The following is a 23,617-nucleotide window of genomic DNA, read 5'->3' on the forward strand; positions in this document are numbered from 1 at the left end:
AGCTTAAAAAATACCATTTTATGATTGGTAGTAAGCAGATGGCTTGAAATTATACAATTGGTTAACATGACTAAGTTGCTCTTACACCCCATAAACATAATGGCAGTTACTGTACTACTAATGTAATATCTTCCCAACCACAACAGGATAATTAATTTAAACTGATACAAGTGACATGGACGTGGAATCTAAAAGCAGAATTATCAGTGCCATGACAATTTTCCTTATAATGATGGCATATCTGTCTCTTTCAGATCATTCATCATGGTACCTTTAACCTACTCCCATATGGCTCCTCTTCTATGATACACCACTCACTCAAAGCTAGCTGGACATTTGTGTGAGCTCTACAGTATAAGTACTTACTACTCTTTGTAGTTTGTTCTTTAATAAGGTAAGTAAATACTGCACTCTGGTATATTTGGTATATTAGAAATAATATTTTTATAGCACTACAGTATTTTACTATATCCTGTCTTTCTTAAAAACTGTTTCACTTAATGCATCCCAATCATGTGGGAGATAAACAAAGATAGTACAGTACGGTAGATTGTTACTTATATCAAATGGGGCTATGAAAATACAGCAGGGTAAATAAACAGACTACAAAATTTACAGAATTTATCATCACACCAATTTGAGAGAAGCATTCACTGAAACTGCATTGTCACTACTATGTGCTCCATATTTACATAATGTTCCTAGGAAGTAGATATACTGTAATATTTAACATACATATTCCAAACTCACCATGTAGGGCTGCCATTCTTAAATATAAATGTACTTAGTTTATTCTGTTCTTAGTGCTAAGGGGAAAATAAATAAGGAAAGAAAAAATAAGAGGGGATAAGGTGGAGGAGGCTGTTTATTAAACGGAAGAAGATTTTGGTTATTACCTTGCAATTGGCACGACAATCATGATTAATAAAAGCTGCGGGTCCAAGCCATAGCTGTGCACAATTTTTTCTACAGGAATACATGACAGAGAAATCATTCTTGCCAGGATGTAATAGCTGAGTTTCTTCCTCTTCACTCAACTCAGCAATACAGCCAACCAAAAACCCAATCTGCTCATTCTTATACCTGTAAAGTATCAACAGCAGAAATGTGATATGTCATATACCACAAAACAATATAAAATTTATGCAATGAGAATGGAGAAAAACTTTAAATACCTGTACTGTAAAGTGCTAAGAGCAAACGTCTTTATTACCATTAGTCTGTTTACCACATTTTTCAAGTGGCACCTCTTAGGTACACAATGATAATTTTTTACTAATTTAGGAATTTCCTAGATGCAAAAATATGTGTAACGGGAATGTATAGTGACGATTGTCTATAAGGTATGAAAATGTTTCCAAATGTTCAGACTCGCTACAAACAAGAAGTCTTCTTAGTCAAGAAATACTGTAAGTGTAATAAACATACAATTCACTCTGTGAAGAATGAATGCTAGTGCAAACAATTCTTACCCCAGAAAATAGGTCTGCCTTACATGCCCTGCTGAACATAACACACCCACTTAGGTAGTATTGTATCATAACAACCCCCCCCCCCAAAATACATGACTCAAATTTCGAATTTCGATTATATTCAGGCATGACATAAGAAACACAAAGTAGCTACATACCATTTCTTGGTTGCACATATCTTGGCCCCAATGCAGCCTTCCATTGAATACCGGTAGCAAGCCTTAACCACAAATCCGCTGTCCTTGTCAAAAACTCGTAGATAACGAAATACATGTTCCTAAAATACAAAGAGAGTAAAAAAGAAAGCTCATAATTTTAATTAATGCACTAAATCAAAGTATGGAGAAAGGTCACTCCATGCCAAATCATCAAAAATCCAGAAATTGCGGTGGATATTTTATATGTACACTAATTGCACAGTGTACACACTGGGGGAATTGATGTTTGCAAGCTAAATTTCAGTGACACTTCCATTTAGTTAGAAAGATATGGTTGATCGAATTTTGGAAGCATGGAACTTTCTATTGTAGTCACGTCTCCTAATTAAGCTGCAATTGCTATAATGCTAAAATAATATTTGGGGGAGTGAGTCTAAACCAATTTTTTGCATACCTGTGATGGTTTCAGAGATGAACAAACAGACAATTTGGTGGATAAAACCATTCAATTATAACACGGTAGGTCCACTACTGGTAAACAAACAAAAAGTCTCTCTATACCACAGTTTGACTCAAAATATTAATATATAATTTAATCTTCTAAGGTAAATATGGCTGAAAACTGGAAGTTCAAGAGGTGTTGCTTTGTATTAAAAACTTTTGTTGCTTGCACATCTAAATTTTATCTTCATCAATTCAGCAATACATGACAAAATGTAGAAGTACTGTAGCTAACACAAACTACTGAATTTACTGTACTGTACTGTAATAACATGCAAAACAATTATTCCTCAGCATACAGCACCACTTGAAAATTTAGATTATACTTTTCAAATTTATGGTTTCCATAACAAGATAAGGTGGTAAAAGAAATTACAGCACTTCAACACCCCCTCCCACCCCACATTGTCTTAAAGGATTCAATAGGTACAAGTGGATGTCTCAACATTTGAAAATTTAGTTAAGTACAGTATGAGATTTTAGTAAAAAATGAAGACATCAAGGTATACAGTGTTGAGAAATGAGTAGCTAATAGGTATGAAACTACTGGGACTGACTAATTTCCTACCTTAAAAGTTGCTTGAAGAGCCTTATTTTTAGTGATGAAAAAGGTCCAGGGCATCCAGTCACCAGATGCCAGTTGTTTGAAGGCTTTCTCATAGTCCTGATGCTCTATGAAGTCCTCTACTATGGTACGAAGCTCATCCTTATTTCCACGTAATGGTCTGTACCTTTTGAAAAATGAAATACAAATAAAGTACTAAAATAAAAATAAAAATAATTTTAAGTATTTTCAAAGGAATCAAGCAGTTATCTTTAACCTTGTATCAGAGTCCTGAAAACAAGAGCACTGGATCTGCTGTCAATGATCAACTAATATTAGGCAAAGGTATTATACAGTCCACACCAAGGAAGTTTACCACAATACATTTAACTGTTAATATCGATATTGTACTACAAACAGTACATGTATCTGTAAAATACTTATAAATGTACGAGCCTTGGAAAATTAGTACAGTGGTCCCTCAGTTAACGAGTTACCTCCCATAAGATTCTTAAATTCGGTTAACGAGTTTCTTACGAGCCGACCTCAACAAGTTTTGGCTTGCACTGGGCGGTCAACCAGCTGTAGTATTAGTCCGCCAATATTGTACATTAATCGGTTCTAGGGCTTAAATTCCTTACTATTTTAGTATATATCAAGAAGTTTATACTATTCAATAATTTTAAAAGTTTAATATTAAATTTTTTAGTCATTTTAACACTTATTGAACATAATTGAAGGTAAAGTGACTAGTTTAATGCGCGGCGTCCAGCCTCTTAACACAGCAAACAGGCGTTGGTCTCTCTCTGTTTTCACTGGAGGTAACATCTTGCTTGAGACTCTCTTCAACTAAATGCTTTTTTCTGTGTTTCCAAGCAAATTATTGGTCATTTTGAAATTTATTTTACATATTGACAATATATAGTGCAGTGCAGTGTTATTTTAAAGAAAATATTCTTTATTTACAACAAGTTTAACTTTGAAAAGCACGTGTTGACATTGTTTGAATCCAGCATGGGGCCTAAGAGATCAAGAAAAGCAATTTCAATCCAAACCAAGCACGAAATCATAAAAAAAACATGAACAAGGCATTAGAAGAAATGCGCTATGCAAAGAATATGGCATATCGACATCAACTGTGTTGACAATTCTTGCACAGAAAGACAAATTTAAAGAAGTGAAAGTGAGAGACAAATCTACAAGTGTTTAAAAGTAGATCCCTAATTGCAGAAACTGAGAGGTTACTTATCATCTGGATTAGGGAAAAACAGATGAAAGGTGATTCAGTTTCTACTGAATTCATTTGTGAAAGAGCCAGGGAGATTTACGAACATTTAAAGACAGATCAACCTGGTTCTTCAGGCACAGAATTTGAAGATTTTCGGGCCAGCAAAGGCTGGTTCGAAAAATTTAAGAAAAGAAGTGACATTTTCAGTGTTAGGCATGGTGAAGCTGCTAGTGCTGATAAGGAAGGGGCAGCAAAGTTTTTCGATGAGTTTAAAAAACTGATGGAAGAAGAAAATTATCTTCCACAGCAAGTGTTCAATGTGGATGAAACTGGGCTGTTCTGGAAAAAGATGCCCAAAAGAACATTCATCACCAGAGATGAAGCCTCTTTACCTGGGCATAAACCCATGAAAGACCGTCTCACTCTATTGCTTGGTGCCAATGCTTCAGGGGGTTTCCGACTGAAGCCTATGCTTGTCTACCACTCTGAAAACCCCAGGGTGTTCAAGCAACAGAAAGTGGTAAGAACAAAGCTTGGAGTTTATTGGAAGTCCAACCTTAAGGCATGGGTGACAAGACAACCCTTTAATGAATGGGCTGTTGATGTGTTTTGCCCTTCTGTCAAGAGCTACCTAACCACCAATAAACTCCCTTTAAAGGCTCTTCTCCTCATGGATAATGCTCCTGGTCTGACCCTGACCTTGCCAGAAATTTGGAGTATCAATTTGACTTTGTGAAAGTGTTGTTTTTGCCTCCAAACACTACATCAATCATACAGCCAATGGACCAGAATGTGATCAGCAACTTCAAGAAGTTGTACATGAAGAAAATGTTTAGGAGGTGTCATCAGGCAACTTCCAATGATCCTGAACTAACACTGAAACATTTCTGGAAGACACAATTCAACATCCTGGAGGCTGTAAAATTGATTGTGTCATCATGGCAAGAAGTCTCCACTAGATCCCTCAATTCTTCATGGAAAGCACTGTGGCCATCAGTAGTCCATGATTTTGAGGGATTTGAGGAAGAAACAGTTGGACCAGGAGGTTGTGTCCATTGGTCAGTCATTGGGCCTTGAAGTGGAGGAGGAGGATGTGGAAGAGCTTGTGATGTCTCATGAGGAGGAACTTACTCCTGATGACTTGAAGCAACTGGATGAGATGTTACAGGTAGAGGCTGACAGTGGTGAGGAGGAAATTGAAAGTGATGACCATATGTCAGCTAAACAGTTGAAAGATGTGATTTACTACTGGGAGAAGTTCAGGGAACTGGCTTCAAAGCACCCAGAAGTGGAAAAAACTGAACTAACTTTGTGTCATGTTGAGGACTCGGTGGTCTCCTTTAAACAAAAGTTAATGGTGAGGAGGACAGATGCCCCACAGACCACAATTGACACTTTCTTCAGTAAAAGGCAGAGGGAACAAGATGCTATCCCTCAGCCTTCCACTTCAAGAAGGAGAGAGGATGTTCATGGTGGAGAATCTGTCAGTCCAGAGGTTCCTGACATTTTCATGGAAGGTGACTCACCTTCCAAGAAGCAGTAAAATGCTTCTCCTCCACCTCCACTTCCTTCTCTTCTCCCTTCTCCTCCTCCCGCTTCAAATTCACATCATCATCATCCAGGAGCCTTCTACATATACACCTTAAAGTAAGTGAACTTTTCTACCATTTTTGTTGAATTTAGGCAATTTTCAGTGAGCTGGAACCAATTACCCAAAAACCCATTGAAACAATGGTTTCGGTTAACGAGCAACCTGCTGGAACGGATTGTGCTCGTTAACCGAGGGACCACTGTACAGTATATACTGTTACGAACCACGCCATCTATTGTCATGATCTACCTACCCAGCACCACGAGCAACGCCATGTAGGGACGAAACCCGAGTATGACTAGTCTTAGTTACCACTCCGGGGTTTCCCTTCTCCATATCCTGGTTGTTGCGTCACCTCCTCCAAGTCTTCCTCATCAGCTCCAGATCAAGGAGAGTTCAGTTCACTCTGGGAAGTGACCACACTAGGATCACCTATCCTGGAAACCTACGGCACAGTGACTACCTACCATCTTCTTCAATACTCCGCCTTACTCGTCAGCCATCTCAGCACTGCACTTAAGTATTTGTTATCCTATATTGCCTCCCCACGTCCACTTGCTTCAAATTGTTGTATGTTGTATAAATATGTATATACTGTTAAGCCAATGTTGTGTATGTTTAGGTTAAGTATGGTTAAGGGTAAATTATAGAAAGCTGAATATTTTGTTAAGGAATTTATGGTACTTTATTATACACAACAAAAACTCGCATCCTTTGTCTACCCTTTTATAGTCCGATTGTCTTTGTTTTTTTATTGGTGTGGCCTGTTGGGATCTGGGTAGACTTAACTATATTCTAAATCCCCAACTCGTAACAATACAAACAGGAGGCATGTACTGCACAGGGCAATATCATTCTCAGGATATAAGTGATAAATCCTACAATACAGTACAGCATATAATAAATGTTTCAAGCATCTACACATCTACCAGGTAGTAATCAAACAGGAAGGTACTACTGCCTGGGAAGATATTGGAAGCATAATGTGAAGTCTAATGGTAGACCCTGCTGCCATATGGCACCACAAATATTGTGACCAAGTCCCAGGTTGCTCATCTGACTTTCTGCCTCATTTACACACAATTACAGAATCTCAATTGTTTCTCTTACTTAGACAACACTATATATATTCTTACTTGATATTATTTGTATTTTTTTTACTTTATTATTATTATTATTACAGTGCTATTGTTATTATTGTTAGCATTATTTTATTATGTTATTAATTATGTACTTTTTATTATATATTTAATTTACTATGCATTATTATTATTACTACATTTTTGCCCCCCCCCCCCTCCAGATGTGGGTCAATGACCTGTGCCTGGGGAGGCTAATCCCTGTAAAAAAAAAGGAAGGGGGTGGATGTGTAAGAGAAGGGTTATCTGACAAGTTTGCAGAGTGCACAGAATAAGAGGATTAATAAGATGATAACCACTAAGACCTAATCCTCCCCATTGCCAAAGAAACAAAATAAACTATAACTCCTCAAAATATGGAAGGAAAGCACTGACTGATGAAATAATACTTTCAAAAACAATCTAATCAAAGTATGTACAATGTTATTTGTTAAGTTCGCAAGACCACAAGCTGCCCAAATGGATGGAAAACTGGGTATAAAGATAGACTTCCCACATCCGTCACAAATCTCAACATGGGGAAAAAATACCCATGCAAATCGCAAAAGATCCCCCCCCCAATATTTTTTGCGAGTGACTTTGACCTTTGGCCATGACCCTAAAAGACTCGGGCGCATCTTTAATTGGTACTGATGATGAAGTCCACCCAAGTTTCAAGAGTGATCCATCCAAATCATGAGACAACCTTTGTTGACAATTACCTGTATTTTCATAGACAGAGAGGGAATGGGGTGGTGTGACTAATGGACCAGAACTCTCTGAAGGACAAGAGGATATTCTCACACCTGGCTATTGCTTTGCAAACAGAGAATTTGTGAAAATTTATTGAGTAAGTAAGACATCAGGAGCAGGAATATCAGAGAAGTTTATTAGAAATTAATTAATTTATGGAAGACTCAGACATTTAATGTTTAAAGAAGATAAATAAATTATAAATTAAAAGTTTAAAATGTCAGGGTGAGGAAAAAACATTAAAGGGGCTACACAATTTAACAAGAATTTAAAAAAGGCAATGATAATGAGAAATGGTGAAAGACCTAGTTGATTTATTGTGTAGCAATAACTGTAAACCAAGGGGAACTTACCTTACATTCATTTTGTGGGTTACGAAGCCTAAATACTGATCAAGAACAAGAGCGGTTGCCAGGTCATCATAGTCGGAGAGCTCCCTGGGGGTCATGCCGCAGCCTGTGGTAGCCATGCCCCCACCACGCATCAACCGACCCCCCTGAGCCACCACCATCTTGATCACCTAACCACTTGAAAAAGAGAAAATGCACATTAATTAAGCACCCAAGAAAATTAATCACTCCTGACAAACTCAACAAATGTCCCAGGCAAAATACTGGTACTGTACTGCTTCCCGGTAATTGTTGGGATGTTTTGTTAAAACCAAGGCTTCACGAACACACATAATAGTTGGTTGTCCATGAGAATGTGTAAATTTGCCAAACATGTACAGGTAGTAGGCAGCTACCAAACAGGGAAGTACTACTGCCTGGGAAGATATTGGAAGCATAATGTGTTGTCTAATGGTAGACCCTGCTACCATAATGCATAAAAAAAAATCGTGACAAAGTCCCAGGTTGCTGATCTGTCTTTCTGCCATATTTATACACAATGGCAGGGTCTCAATTGTCTCTCTTACTATTAACATCACAAATATAAACGTACGTACTCACTCTTGATCTGCTCTATTCATTCTATTTTATTCTTCTATGTCAGTTGATATTTATATTGAAGCGAGGCCTTCTCGGATGGGTCCCACTAGTTGGGAAGGTGTGGATCCCAGGGCCGACCTGATGATCATCATACTACTGGGGCCTCAACTGACGCCACTGTGGTTGCTGGAGGATCGGCTTTTTTCACACTTCATTTTTCCAACATTTGTGGCCTGAGCTCCAATTTTCCTTCTGTGGAGCACCATCTATTAATCTCTTCCCTCGACCTATTACTACTTTCCGAACTTCAACTGACCAAAGCATCTTCACCCCAACCTTTTCAAGTCCAACTACAACCTTTATACCTCTTTCCATTCTAAGGGAGGTGTATGTGCCTACTGCAACACACGTACACCTATAGCTCGACTCACAGAACTTGAATCTTCCCTTTATGATGTCATCTGGCTCAAAATATCTCTACCAACTATGACTATTTTTCTTTGTTTCCTATACTGTTCTCCCAACTACAGTATTTGGAACTCTTCAACTATCTCACTTCTTGCCAAGAGTCGTTGCTATCCACACTTCCTAACACCGAGATCCTCTACCTAGGGGATTTCAATGTACATCACAGAGTGGGTCTTGGCTCTGCAAGGGATGATCCAGGTGGTGCTGAGGTGCTCTCTTTTTCCTTACTAACGATTTGAAACAAATAATCAAACGCCCAACACGAGTTCCTGATCAACACGATCAACTTGTTACATTCTTGATCTTTGCTTTACCTCTAACCCCTCACACTATTCATACTCAATTTCTGCCTCCTTAGGGTCTTCTGATCACAATCTTATCTCAATTAAATCAAACTGGGCATGACCACCTCCTCCACCCCCCCTCTAAACGTAAACTATGGCACTATCAGAGGGCAAACTGGCAATCCTTGCGAGAATTCTTCACCGACTTTCCTTGGGATGAATGTTGCTTTTCCACTCGGGATGCCTTGGTATGTGCTGACAGCATTGCTGGGGTTATACAGGGTGGTATGAAGACGACATGATAGTATTCATGGTACTGATGGTAATTTTGACTTAACATGAGGTAGTAATGGTGGTGGCGAATGGTTAGAGGTGGTGTTAGAACACACAAAGAATAACAGTAATACTTAAGGGTATTTTTGAGGCTTTACTAAAATTTTGTATCCGATAGTAAGCTGCATCCCCACCTGTTCCCCACTTATAGATAATTTTGCTTACCGTTTGATTTTTCAGGAACACAGCCTCATCGTTAAACGTGGGAGACCTGTAGTTTGAATAACCATGGCCTAAGCTTCAATTCTACAGTTAAAGTACAGTATAGGTTATTTGATAAATCTTTGATTGAGGTTGGCTTCTTAGATTTCATAATACATGTAAAACTTATCCATTCTCAGAACTCAAATGACAACAAGAGGCCAAATTGGGCTCGCTACCAAATTCAAATGCATCCATCTGCTAGAATTTGTTAAACATTTTAGTGACAAGGTGGCACAACAGGGCACCCAGTACAGAACAAAATTTTCATTTTTTTTCCTTCATGATACCCACAATTATAGTGATAACCATCATACATGATAATATAGTATGTAATGTAGTGTTGTATATTGAAGCCGTTAATTTAACCTCCGTCAATGGACGGCGGCAACTTTTTGTTAACGCTGACGCCATAAATTTTTGGGGCAGGTGACGTTACAGGTGACGCAGTCAACTTTTCACCCGAGTGGAGCGTCAATTTGTTCGTCAACTTCAATTTTTTTTTCCAAGTTCATTTTTCAATTATCTTGTTATAAAGATGACCGTGAAAAATTTTGCCGTGCCCGCCCAGCTTTCTACAGATTTGAATTTTCAAGTCAGGAAAAAGGCCACCAACCAGCTGTCCAGGTTGGTGGAGAAGTCCGTGCACAAGACTGAGAGGAGCAGGAGCAGCAGCAATGAGGGAGACGACAAAGACCATGACATGGAGAACAAAATTTTCCAGGCCCTGTACGAGACCCCCTGCAGGAATGAAAAAGACAGTGACCTCAAGCATTTCCTGGGGGAGAAACCTTCGAAAAAAAAAACTTTCGACAAGGACACCTTCCCTAACAAGGCCATGAGAGAGTTGTTCATCAAATACAACACACCCATCCCCTCTAGTGCTGCCGTGAACCGCACGTTCTCCATGGGCAAAGACGTCTTGAGGCCCAAGCGCAGCAGAATGAGCGACAAGCATTTTGAGATGCTAGTGTTCTTGCGGGGGAACAAATGAATACAGTAATTAAAATGATATAATATAAATCCTAAATGATTATAAATGAATGAATTAATATTTTTTGATTTTGCATGTTACTCCCATATACAGGAGAATACGCGTTTCGGGGCTGCGTTTGTATGTCACTGAAAATTCGTTGACGCTGATGCTAACGGCGTCAATTTATGAAATCGTTTACGCCGACGCTGATGGCATCAAATTTCTCGGCTGTTTACGCAGACGGCGCCACTTTTTTCGTTGACACATACAACACCGGTAATGCAGATTATATTCATAATTAAAAGGACACTGTCTACTGTGAGCTTGCCAATTAGGGATAAACAAGCACACCATCTTGTGTCAACAGTGTTTGGTGAATTGTAAGTCATCCATATATGAGTACAGGTAAATGAAGTTCAGGCCACGATTACTCAAACTAGACGTCAGGCAAAGTGATACTGGCACTCGTACAGACAACTATGTATGAAATGGACATAGCGATGGGCCACACCACCACAAAATCATTTCAATGTTTACCTTGCCACCCGCCCCCCTTATTTATGAGAATTGGATTAGCCCACCCAGGCACAGGTCACCAACAAACATCGGGGCATGACAGCAAAAAATAAATAAAAGAAATTGAACCACATACAGTATACGGTAAATACACAAATGAAAAAAAATAAAAGATCAAGAGTGAGAAATTATATATTTTCTCACAAGTTGTGGTCAAAGTAAAGAGATACAATTGGGACTCCTGCAATTGTGTGTAAATAAAGCAGAAAGTCAGTCAGATCTGCAAACTGGAACTTGGTCAGGATTTTTGTGATGCCATATGGCAGCAGAGTTTACCATTAGACATAATTATGCTTCCGATATCTTCCTGAAAGATTTGAGAATTCTAAATATTTTCTGAAATTTAAGAATAGCTACAGGTACTATATATATAAAACTTTTTATTCAATTTTCCACATAAAAGATATAATTATGTACTGGCATATCATTACAAATTTAGGTCAGTAAATAAGAAATTGGACCATCAGGCAACTGGCTCAGTGACTGACAAGTCTACTAGATTTTAAGCGAGTTTGAGGAGTAACTTATATGTTCACTGTCGGAGAATGATAACATTGAAAGCTAATTTGTAGACTTAATATTGAGGGTGTTGTAAAATAATTTACTTAAGTGTACAGGTATATTTTCAAAAATTAATAATATAACTACTGTAACCAAATTGACAAGTACAGTATGCCCGGATAATTAGCTGAATTTTATTTTGCGGTCCCCTTATTCGCGGATGACACCCTGGATGTACCCAAGAATATCTGCAGGTAGTTTTAAAGTTGTCGGCATTTTCGAGGCCAGGACAAGGAGACATTCATTCTAGAGACAGTAATTTCATTTAAATGTATTGTATATATGTGTGCAGACACTACACATAAAACACATACGTACAAATAAATAATAATGAGAAAATCCTCTCACAAATAATCAGAAACAAATGTACTGTATATTAAAAATGTTGAGTACCCTCACATCTACTCTGTACATTATTAATAATGAAGCACGGAGTGGATTCGAGGGTAAACTCAACATTATTAATTACAGGTTGTACCTCTCTAGTCCGGCATTCTGTGGTCTGGAACGATTTTAGTTTGTCCAATAGGTAGAAGATAAGCAGTTTTTTTTTTACTTATCTGAATTATTATTATTATTACCCTACACGAGTATTAAATTTTTGCCCCTCAGGCCCCAATGTGGGTCAGTGACCTATGCCCAGGTGGGCTAATCCCCGTAAAAAAAAACAAGCCGCGGGAAATTAAGGTTTGTTCACATCCGGCAGTTCGGCTGCTCTCTCTCTCTCTCTGCTTGTCTATATAGAGTACAACATTTAACCCTTCAATGTATATGAGCAGTAAATAATTGTTGCTTTCATATTCTTATGTAGAGTAATGACGATATGTTTTCACATGTGCGCACTTACATACGTGCAGTCTCACTTTTTTTTACCATTAATGGTTAGCTACTTATATTGTTCCGTTTATTAACATTAAATAACATTACAGGTACTTCAAACAACCATATTAATTTTTTTACATAAAATTTGCTACAGCTACAATCATGGTCTTATTTTCTTCAGTTTTATATGTAGAACCAATCAGTCACTGGTTTTGTAAGACTAACAAAAACAATGCCGGCAGCCGTCTCGTCTCCTTGTGTGTTTTAATATTCCACGTATTATTAATAAATTGTATTGTTAATTTTGCACACAAACATTAATTCAATAAAAAATTCAGAAACATTAATTAAAATATATATGAACAGTAAATAAGTGTTGCTTTCATATTCTTATGTAATGTAATGACGATATGTTTTCACGTGTGCGCATGCGCACTTACATACGCGATCTCTCTTTTTCTTTACCATTTTCGTTAGCTACTTCCGTTTCATTTATTAACATTAAATAACATTACTTAAAACAATCATATTAATTTTACTACAGCTACAACCAAGGTCTTATTTTCTTCAGTTTTATATGTAGAACCAGTCAGTCACTGGTTTTGTAATCAACGAAAACAATGCTGTCTCATTTCCTCGTGTTTTAATATTCTACGTATTATTAATGAATTGTATTGCTCATTTTGCACACACAAACGTTAATGCAATCAAAAAGACTTTCAGTAATAAACAACAATGAATCTTTTGTACGTATGAGAAATGACCCTGTTTACAGATTGTGCAAGTCGTCTGTACGTTGGTGGGCCGTTCAAACCCGTCGAAATTCGAGTTTCCGCCGTCAAAATTTTTAATTTCTTTTTTTTTTGTTCAAATAGAAAACGTCGAATTAAAAACTCGCGAAATTTGAAAAGCTACTGTATGACATTTAACCCTTCAATATGTCTTCACAGAGACCATGAAGCAGAGAAAGTGGTGCTAGTGTTTCCAAGCCAAGTCACTATCTATCCAGGAAAAGGGTGAATTTCCATGGTCTGGCACCGGTCAGGTCCCGAGGTTGCCGGACTAGAGAGGTACAACCTGTATTAATATACAGTTGTTCCTAATTATTTGCGAGAGGATTTTCTCATTATTATTTATTTGTATTTGTTTTGTGTGTGTGTGTGTGTGTGTGTGTGTGTGTCTACACACATACTGTATAAGTGTACACTACAGGTATATACAATACAGGTAAAAGAAATAATTGTCCTAAAGGGCAAACACAAAGGGAATATACCTTTCTTTGTACAACCCCCCCCTCCCCCAGTAAGCAAATGTTACTCGCAGATTTGGCAATTCGCGGCCATTTTGAGAACCTAACCCCAGCGAATTTGAAAGGCATGCTGTACTGTACTATGGTTTATTACAGTACAGTGTAGTCTCGGTTTGCACGGATTTTCCTTACTCGGCACCTGTCCAGACGCACTAATTATTAGTTACTCGGTACATTCTTGAATTTACGCGGGAAGCGGCGCGGACAAGCTGCGCGCTAGGTCGCTCTTATGTCATCGCTGATGTCAGATGACGTTTCGGATGGTGATTGGGCCACGCATCCTTACCACCCATGCGTCTCCTCCGCCGCGAGCTGTGATTGGTCTATTTTAACCTTGCTTGCCTAGTTAACAAAACATTACCGAGTTCTTCACCTGCCACCCACCACAGCCAGCCCAAGTCAGTGATAGTGAGGATATGGACTTTGAGGGGTTTGACAAAGAGACCCTGCTAGCCTCTGTGGTGGATAGTGATACAGGTGATGGCCAATAATCTGCCCTCTGCCTCGGAACCAACCCCAGATCCCCGTGTGCCCAGCCATCTCTTCTACTAATGTAAATCTTAAAAAACCTAATATTATTGATATTTCTCTCAAATATTAATTGTGTGCATCATAAAATTAAGATGTTATTTTTACTACAACGTACGTACTGTCGGAAAAAGGGTAGTCTGGCGGTCGGCCCAGTCTCTATTTCAATTAATCCCATATGTTCTGTTATTTTGTTAATGCGTTTCGCGTTATACGCGGACCTCCATGGGTTTAATTGACCGCGTAAAACAAGACTACTGTAATGGTACATGTTTTCTTTGGACACATGTTCATAATTATCAATTTCACAGAAGTCTCTCAGTCCAAAATATTTTAAATATTTTGGATGAAACAGCTGTAACAGATCACAAAAGAGGCAAACACTTTCGGGGCCCCACAGAACACTTGCTGCCACTACTTAAGGTGGATAGGGCATGCTCAGCTGACGACAATCACACTACTGTATAAATGTTTATACTATTTTCTTCTTTCTGACATTATTTTGTCATGCATTTCATTTTCTTTAAATGTGTATTCTTCACAAATGATTGCTCTACAATACTATTATACAAATACACGTATGATTATCATGAAGAAGCAGGAAGTGTCCGTGCACTGTAAATCCTTAGGACACACTGAGGCTTGCACGCCCACAGGGTGGTTATCCTGACACCCCATGTCCACCCAGTTGTGCAGTTTGAATTGAAAAACAACAGCTTACATTTTGAGCCTTGAACTATAAAAATCATGCGATATAGATTTTTGGCGAGTTTTTAAAATTGATGACGATATTTTTGTCATCAGAAAGCCAACAGGAGTTTTTTTTTGGATGACGAAACATTCATCACCGGCTCGTTAAAGTGTTAACATTTATCATGAAACTGAAGCTATTATAATACCTATAATTATAGGTATTCTTTGGGCTCACAATCTTAATTTATATTTTAAAGATTTTCAAAGTTAGTTTCAATTCCTAAAATTCACACCCAGTGGAGGGTTAACAGTATTAGTAACTTTGGAGGACAGTTGCACTTCTGAATTGGCAATTGATTAAATTTCTCTAGGGAAGGCATAGATTTTTTTTATCTCATCATGAAAAGGCAAAAAACTAGGATAAATTTTTTTTGGTACAAACTATAAATTTTACAGGAGGTATGAGCTCCACCACCATCATTCCCATTTCATGCCCTCAATATTCATTGATTCCTTTCACATGATAAGAGATGATACCTTAAGGTAACAATTTACTTCCTCATCCTGTTGGAAATGAGCAATTTAGAGAGAGAAACTGAAGTATTGAAGAAAATATGTTCTTGCATCTTAAATTATTATTTTTTTTTTTTTTGGTGTTGAAGACAAATCTTTTTCAACTAACTAGTGACTAATGAATTATCAGAAGATAAACCGACAAACCAATCTTACCTAGCTTCCTAACATACCTATCCAATGATAAAGTGCATTATTTCTTATTAGATTAGGTAGGTTTTTTTTTTATTGGGCACCCCCTATATCCTTGTGTAAGGAAGCGCAGAAGCATTTACAGCGCCCAACAGGAAAGCATGCTAAGTTCATGCTTGCCTTCGTGTCTCATGAGTTAAGGGTGTAGAAGCCTGAAGAGTCAATGGTTTATGTCATCAAGTTATTGGAAGCTCCAACAACTTTCCCTGAATACAAATTCGCAACTTTCGACTTACAACAGGTATCTACTTTACTGCTAGGTGAACAGGGACTAATGGGGGCTAGGAAGTATGTCCAAACAACTTCCACTGGCCCGGGAATCGAACCCGTGACATCTCGCTATTAGGTAGGTTGGTTAGAGCATTATTTTGTTAATAGACCATATGGAAGGTTCGATGGCAAGTGTTCAGTTGCTTAGCATTACGATTACTCACATGGAGGCAAGACATTAGCTTAATTACAAACATGGCACTCGGACATCTGCGGACTGTATTTACCATTAAAAAAAAATAATAAAAAAAAAGTAGAAAAGTTGCAATTCCGTCATCCTTTTTTTAAGTACCTGCGTAGCCACATACCCCGACTATCATTAATAGCTTACATAGCTGGGCATTGGGTACTCCTGCTAAATGTATAATACATACAGAATATTGTCAACTATTTGTACTACTGTATATTTGTAAACCGCACTGATATCATTTTTATGTTTAGTACAGTCTCCCCCAAAAGTTAGTTCACTCTCCCAGCCAGCTATTGCTGCACTGCCTGCTTCAGATGTTTGAAACTGTCTCAGTACCAACCAGAACATGAAATTGTTAAGAATGAACCTAAAGGTTCCAAGTAACAGACTCAGGTTCATACACCTGAAGCAGGCAGTGCAGCAATAGCTGACTGGGAGAGTTAACTAACTTTTGGGTGAGACTGTACCTGTATAATTTTACCCAGTAATTTCTTATACTGTACTCTTTTCACCTTACCCAGTCATCTTAAGTCTATGGATGTTGTGAAAGAAAGCTGTTGATTGGGCGATACAATAGTGGAGAAGTTGGTAAATCTAGAGCATTGTGATTTCACTAATACTTTGTACTGTACATTACTGTATACGTGTACAGTACAGTACTATATGGATATCAGTTGCTACATGAGCTGCTAGTTTCAATCTGGAATAATTTCTGGTGGCAAAGAGGTGAAAAAAATTAACATAAATATGTTGGTACCCCAGAAAAAATAAATAGATCAGTGTTATAAAGATATGAGCAACGCTCGGTGTCAAGACGGTCACAGAGGTGTTCATAATCAATATTATTACTCCATGATTCAGTGCTCCACCTTAGCATTATTGTTACTTTTCTATTTAAGTTAGAGTACATTTAGATGGGATACACTGTTTACATCTCAGTCATGTAACTATGGGCAATTTTCACATTCATCATGCCAGACGGTGAGCCTGACAACCGGGAACTCAAAACTCTAGCAGAGAGAGGTTATTCAAGAACGTGATTCAGGCATTACAATGGGTTGGAATCCTGGTTCTCCGGACAGGGCTACCAACGTTTCCAAATCAGTAGGATGGCCCAACAATATTTCCCTTAAAAAAGTCACACCATATGACCAAACAAACATAAAAGTGTTAAGAGGATATTAATGGGATATAAAAATTATTATTCTCTGGATTTGTGAGGTTTGTTTTGAAGGTTGTATGTAATATAAATATTATATATTGTATAACATAAATCTTGTGAGCTCTGCCATTTATTATATTCAAGTGGCTAGAAACGAAATTTCTTCCATAGAATTTTGATAATTTTGTGATATAAATTTTACGAATTCTTCCAGGTTCAGGTAATGGATGAGGCTTCTCCAGTCACTGTCAAGACACCACACTGTTTTAATTTCAAAGTGACAGCATGTATATGAACGTGGTCAAATCAGAAATCTTGAAATTTGAACTTGTTGGACAAAGCCAAACAGTTTGAACAGAGTGATAAAACAGCCCGAACAAGACATTATTCCTGGAGTGTGGCAAACTTTTAACTGAATACAAATTTTGGCACCAATTAATATATCAGGAACGACTTCCATGATACGGTATTGTACGAGAACACTGATACCACCAGAAGTTGTTCAATTTTGTTCATTCTTTCCACAGATGTTATCATTCTAGCAAATATTTTAAAAAATGGCAACATTTACTAGAACCTGACAACCAAAGAATCCTACCTAATTTCCTAGCCAGGGGGCAGAACCCCTGCCATATTAAACAGAAAGTACTTATTTTGATAACTGATACCAATGAAAGCAACTCTGTTGAAGCATCATGGTGTAATTTTACGTTTTTTGTGGACATGAGAGTACGCTTGGACCGAGCAGGTTGGTCATAAACAAACAGCAGATGACAACACGAAGGAGTATTTTCGGAAAATATTTAATTTCTTCATGTACAAAGCATGTAGAGACATCATTTTAGTGTCATATGATTGGTTTTCACCAAGTTTTACCCCACAATTTCCCCCACCCTCATGCCCTGCCCGCTGCAGGTGATTTATGATTGTAGATGGAGAAAACTAAAAAACAAAACAAAAATACTAATAATTTAAATAAAAGTTGTCACTTTTTTCTTTTATAAATATTGACAATATTGATAAGAACATTGTGGGAAAAAATGAAGGAAATCGAACAACTACTTCTGGTACTAGCTGTGTTCTCATAAATTACCCAATCTTAAACCAAGTCAACAACGTTTATTTGCTCGAAACAAGGCTAACTAAGTACAGGTACTTGGGTTCATATAAAGGTGTGTTAGTATAAGACTAACGACGTTATGCTAAAACTATATCTTGCACTTGCGAGACCTCGCTTGGATTAAGCAGTTCAGTTCTAGTCACCGTACTACAGAATGGATATAGAATCCCCCAGAAAGAATTCAGAGGAGAATGACAAGACTAATCCTGGGCATTAGTAACTTTTGATTACAAAGACAGGTTAAAGCATCTTAATTTGCACTCCCTCGAAAGACAGGGAGCGATATGATCGAGGTGTATAAATGGAAGTCAGGGCTAAACAAAGGTGATATAACAAAGGTACTCAAACTATCCAACCAGGAGTGAACTCGTAGTAATGGTTTTAAATTAGACAAATTTAGATGCGATAAAAAAAATCATTGGTTTGGAAATAGAGTAGTGGATGAGTGAACAAGTTACCAAACATCTCGAATATGCTGGATAGCTTCAAACATAGGTTGTATGGATATACGAGTGATAGGGGTTGGGTGTAAACAGGACTGCCCAGTATGGGCCAATAGGCCCGCTGCAGTTTCCTCCATTCTTATGTTCTCACTGCTACTGAACCAGCCTAATCAAACCAAACCATACCTAATCTAACTCGAAATATTAGCTTTGCTTGTTCATTAATTATTTTATCGTAGTGGATATTTTGCTGTGACCGAGAGAGCACTCTGATTAGCAAAGTACCTTCTGTTTATTATGATGTGGTCCACCCCCGGCTAGGAAGTTAGGTAGGTTTCTTTGGTTGGTTAGGTTAGGCTCTACTAGGTTCTAGTGAATGTTGCCTCTTTTATAATGATGAGTTTCCATGCACAACAGAAATATGGTTAGGTATGTTTACAGCTACACAAAGATTGACTCGCAGCTAAGTAAATGCCAAATGCTGCCAGTCACGGTCAAATATAGTTCTCATGTTGTTTGCCGGTAATGGACGATAAGCCAATCAGAGCGCACTCATGGTAAAATAGCATTAATAGGAACTTAACCGGTCAAAGCAAAATATCCAATGCCAAATTTTATATGAAAGGAACCATTCAACTAGCACAAAGGTACCAGCAACTACCACAATGCTTCTAAAAGTTAACTTTTATAATTTAAACCAACTCGAACAAACCTACTATAAATGAATAGATCTTCTATCACAATCTTAGAAGAAAAACAATTGTGAAAGGAACCAATCAGCCTTCAGGGAAGTGGAGATTGAGTCATGGGCACTGCGAAGGTTGAAGTAAGCGCTTGTAGAGTTATCTAAAATGGTGTTCCGAAGGGAAAAAAAAGTAAAATATATATTACTTAAAACACTCGTGCACTTTGTCAATTTCATGAAGCAAGAAATCATATATTTTCATGGTGAGACGTTCTACACTAGGTAGGTAAGGCACAACAAATCTGTACTATAACTTTACCTTCTATAGACAAATATCCACAAATTGCTGTTTCAGACATGCAACCATCCTCAGTGTTACAATTATCTTGAACTTAACTGAGAGTTAGCCAGCTGGCAATGTCCTCCACACCTTCAACAAATTAACAAAACCATCACTAACTGTGCTTGGTTTGGGCAGAAAAGAACCACTGAACATGAAAAATAAATTATGATGCAAGTCAAGATCCTAAATATATTATTGGAACGTACAGGAAAATAAATTACCTCTTACAGCACTCTCAACCACATGGCTTAATCAATGTTAATTCGAACTTTAGCTTACCTGTCCCCGCCACAACTCTTTTTCTTTTAAATCTATGCATTAAGGCAGCAAACAATTAAGTGCTAACCTTGACAAAAAATTTTTTCCAGATTTTCAAAATTAATTTAAAAGTAAAAAATCTGACCAATTTTAAAACCCCTTGCATGCTATGACACCATGTATAATCTATATTCTTTTTTCTCATATACCCTCCTGAAATAACATTGTTTTTACGGAGTGAACTCTGAACTTCACAAACAAAGCAACCCTAGGATAACTCGAACCTCACAACGTTAAAACACTGCTATCTTCATCACTGTGTTCTCAGTTTCGACACCGTATTAATCATTATACGAGCACCAACATAACTATAGTGGTAGGCTGCGGTACACTGCGGGTTTCGGCTACACCAGTCCATGTTAGTGCTCACTACACTGAGAACTTGCCACACCGTTTTCTAACATCAGCTGATTTCTACACCAACTAAATTGCGCACACCAACCGTGTCTTGAACAACACATTTTTAAACATTTTCCAGGCACTTTGAGGGCTGACATTTAGGGCCCTAGAAGATGCACAATTTTCTACCGGTCCTGCCAAAAACAACTAAAGGCCAAGGCCGTTCCAGGGTGCAACAAACTCTGGGACTTCCATTGCCAATTTCGTTTCGTCAGAAACTTTCCCAATACGATTGGAAAGTTTTTATCGCTTACCACTCCTTCTGGATCCTCTTCGTATGAAATTAATCTTGGCAATGTATTTAAAATACCGTTTATGCACTGTTACACTCCCATCTTAGTTATTTGTTGAAGGATTTTCAGAAAATTATGTTTCATTCACTCAGGAAAGTGATTCTGCAGAAGCATCATGGCTGACTACAGGGTGTTACAGAGCTGCCAACCAGGAGTGGATTTTAGGGGTTAAACTTTAAGGGGGTTATTCCCATGATAGAGTTAGAAATGAATGATTGATGCTAAAAATTATTTTATTTATTTACTTTCATAATGATACAATTGGCTGACATTAATTTCTTATGAAATAAATTGCTTCTCTTGTATTCACCTGTTTACAAATTATCACCTGTTTACAGGTGCAATTACTAAAGGAATTAATTAAACTCACTATATTTGATATCTCTCAGTAATTTACATGCACTCAAATATCAGATTAACTACACGTTTCTTTCAATATGATCATATGGCTTTCTTGTTTTATGAATTGAAAATCTACCGGCCGTTGGTAGCCCTGAGTAGGAGGGAGCCGCAGTACGCAGTATTCCTTCGCCAACACTCCCATGTTTAAAACCCTGTTTCATCTTTGTTTTGCTTACTTTCAGTCAATAGAGAATTTGCTCAAAAAATAAAATATACCTGAATTTAAATGAATAACCCGTTTTGATGCAAAAAACATTAAATTAAACACGACTTTAGCTGAATAATGACATAAGGTAGATGACCGCACTACTTGCTAAGGCGGAAAAATATTGGATCCTTTACAAATATACGGGGTATAAAACAATGGTCTATATTAAAAGAAAATATGAATGACACCATAATGATTTTGTATCTGCATATCTAAAAATGGTTTTCAGTCCACGGTGAATACTTTTGGAGTGACCGGTGAGACTTAAATGTTATATAATATCCCAAAGGCTTCTCGAGTCCCTATGACGGTAAGAATTGAATTCACGAATAACGAAAGTATAACTTACGGTACTATCTATCCTTAAAATACTTGTGAATCCTTAAAAACTCATTTAAGATTGAAGAAGTTAGATGCCCTTAGGGCCGAGGGACTTGTATTACTTTATATCTATTTAATTTTAGTAACAATTATTTAATTAAGTATTATTCTATATTATGTTTTGAATGCATGTTTTACCAAGACCTGTGTAACGGTTCTTTAAGGAAGGACACAAGTGCAGTAAAACTAGATTAATAGAAGAATCCGATGCCTTCCTTTGTCTGTTGAGAGTATACCGGTACTACGAGAACCCCAGGCCCCAGCCAACTCCACCAACAGGCAAGTTAAACAGTACATATGTCGCACATACAAGAACCTCCCTTGCAAAAAAGGAAAAAAAATGCTTATTATTTGTGGATTCTCTTAAGATCCTTCTCTGATATTGTTAGTTACATATTGGATGATAAGTACAATGCAAAACATTCAATAAGCAGAAAGAACCTAATAATTATGCTTTCTTGGGCCATCTTAATTTTAAATCGACTTGAGGTTTGCCTCCGTTTGCACGTACACTTGTACTGTATATGTATACTGTGTAACTACACGGTCTATGGACATGATGAACCAATATGGACGTGTATGATGATTTTACTGACAAAAATTCTAATTTTCCTATCTGAGGAAAGTTGAGTTTTTGACATGAATTAAACAAAGAAAGACAGAAAGAGATATTTTAATGTATAATTTTGTGACGATTTGTGTGCAGTGAGTGTTCTTTGTGTGGTGTCTGTACCCTCCTGACGGCCCGCTAACCTTTCGGGTACCTGTAAATTGTTTATTCCTTACCTTTTCATGGCTCCGGGAAACCTCCACCTCTCTAAGTGTAATCTCGTCTGGGTTGAATCATAATGTCGAGCAAAACAGTACTTTCTCTTTAAAAATTTGGTACGTCAGTATTACATTAGTTGGATGGAGTTATCCCAGTATAGTGGTTCATGTTGGTGGTTACATTGCGGCGTAAGTGTATTGATCATTTAGGAAGTCATCGGACCTAATGTGCAGATACTTTTTGGATTGCGTGTACATATGTTGCTCCACGTTCATCATGTCCTATCAGTAACCAGGTAATCCAATTTTATCCAAGAAAGCCACGATCATTTCCCTAGGATAATAAATTCAACTTGTCACCCTTGAACCCTGGAGGCCCTGTAACCCTCTAATTGAACTACGTGCGGAGTGGTGCGACGACTGGTTTGTGATCTGAGGTTTGTGTTGGCCTGTTAGGTTAATTAACATCACCTGGATGACACGGAAGAGCCCTCAACTGATGCAGCCTCCTTCAAGGTTTTGATAAAAAACATTCATACATTTTTTCTTTATAAATTCGTGGACCTTTATTATTTTGAACTTTTTAATTTCTTGTCACGTTTAATTTAAATTGGCTCTATTTCCAATATAGGTGCTTCAAATCCCCTTTTAACTTTAAGTGTTGAACCTGAGTGACAGATGTTCTCGTTTCATCATCATCCAACTATAATACTGTATGCGGTCTTCCCCCACCTTTTTTCCTGCTGCTAACTCACTCACATCAACACCAGCCTGGGAAAACGGCTCTGAGTGCATTGCGTTGTGTACCTGGAGGCCGCGAACGAC

At 37.7% G+C, this 23,617-nt stretch overlaps 1 protein-coding gene across 3 annotated transcripts in view; it reads right to left on the reverse strand.

The window, feature by feature from the left end:
* Nucleotides 1-21,173, reverse strand: part of LOC121865412 (histone-lysine N-methyltransferase Suv4-20-like) — a 29,625-nt gene extending 8,452 nt beyond the window's left edge. For 2 of the 3 annotated variants that reach the window (XM_042364795.1, XM_042364793.1), the window contains exons 1-5: nucleotides 20,995-21,173; nucleotides 7,719-7,892; nucleotides 2,700-2,862; nucleotides 1,631-1,749; nucleotides 897-1,083 (exon numbers count right to left, since the gene is read on the reverse strand). In XM_042364795.1, the coding sequence (XP_042220729.1) occupies nucleotides 897-1,083; nucleotides 1,631-1,749; nucleotides 2,700-2,862; nucleotides 7,719-7,876 (627 nt within the window). In that variant the 5' untranslated portion in view covers nucleotides 7,877-7,892; nucleotides 20,995-21,173. Of the gene's footprint in view, nucleotides 1-896; nucleotides 1,084-1,630; nucleotides 1,750-2,699; nucleotides 2,863-7,718; nucleotides 7,893-19,711; nucleotides 19,842-20,994 lie in introns of all 3 variants that reach the window. The other variant, XM_042364794.1, reaches the window with a different exon arrangement.
* Nucleotides 21,174-23,617: the final 2,444 nt, after the last annotated feature.

The sequence above is a fragment of the Homarus americanus genome, unplaced genomic scaffold (genome assembly GCF_018991925.1).
Source record: "Homarus americanus isolate GMGI-L3 unplaced genomic scaffold, GMGI_Hamer_2.0 scaffold25483, whole genome shotgun sequence".
Taxonomy (NCBI): Eukaryota; Metazoa; Arthropoda; class Malacostraca; order Decapoda; family Nephropidae; genus Homarus; species Homarus americanus.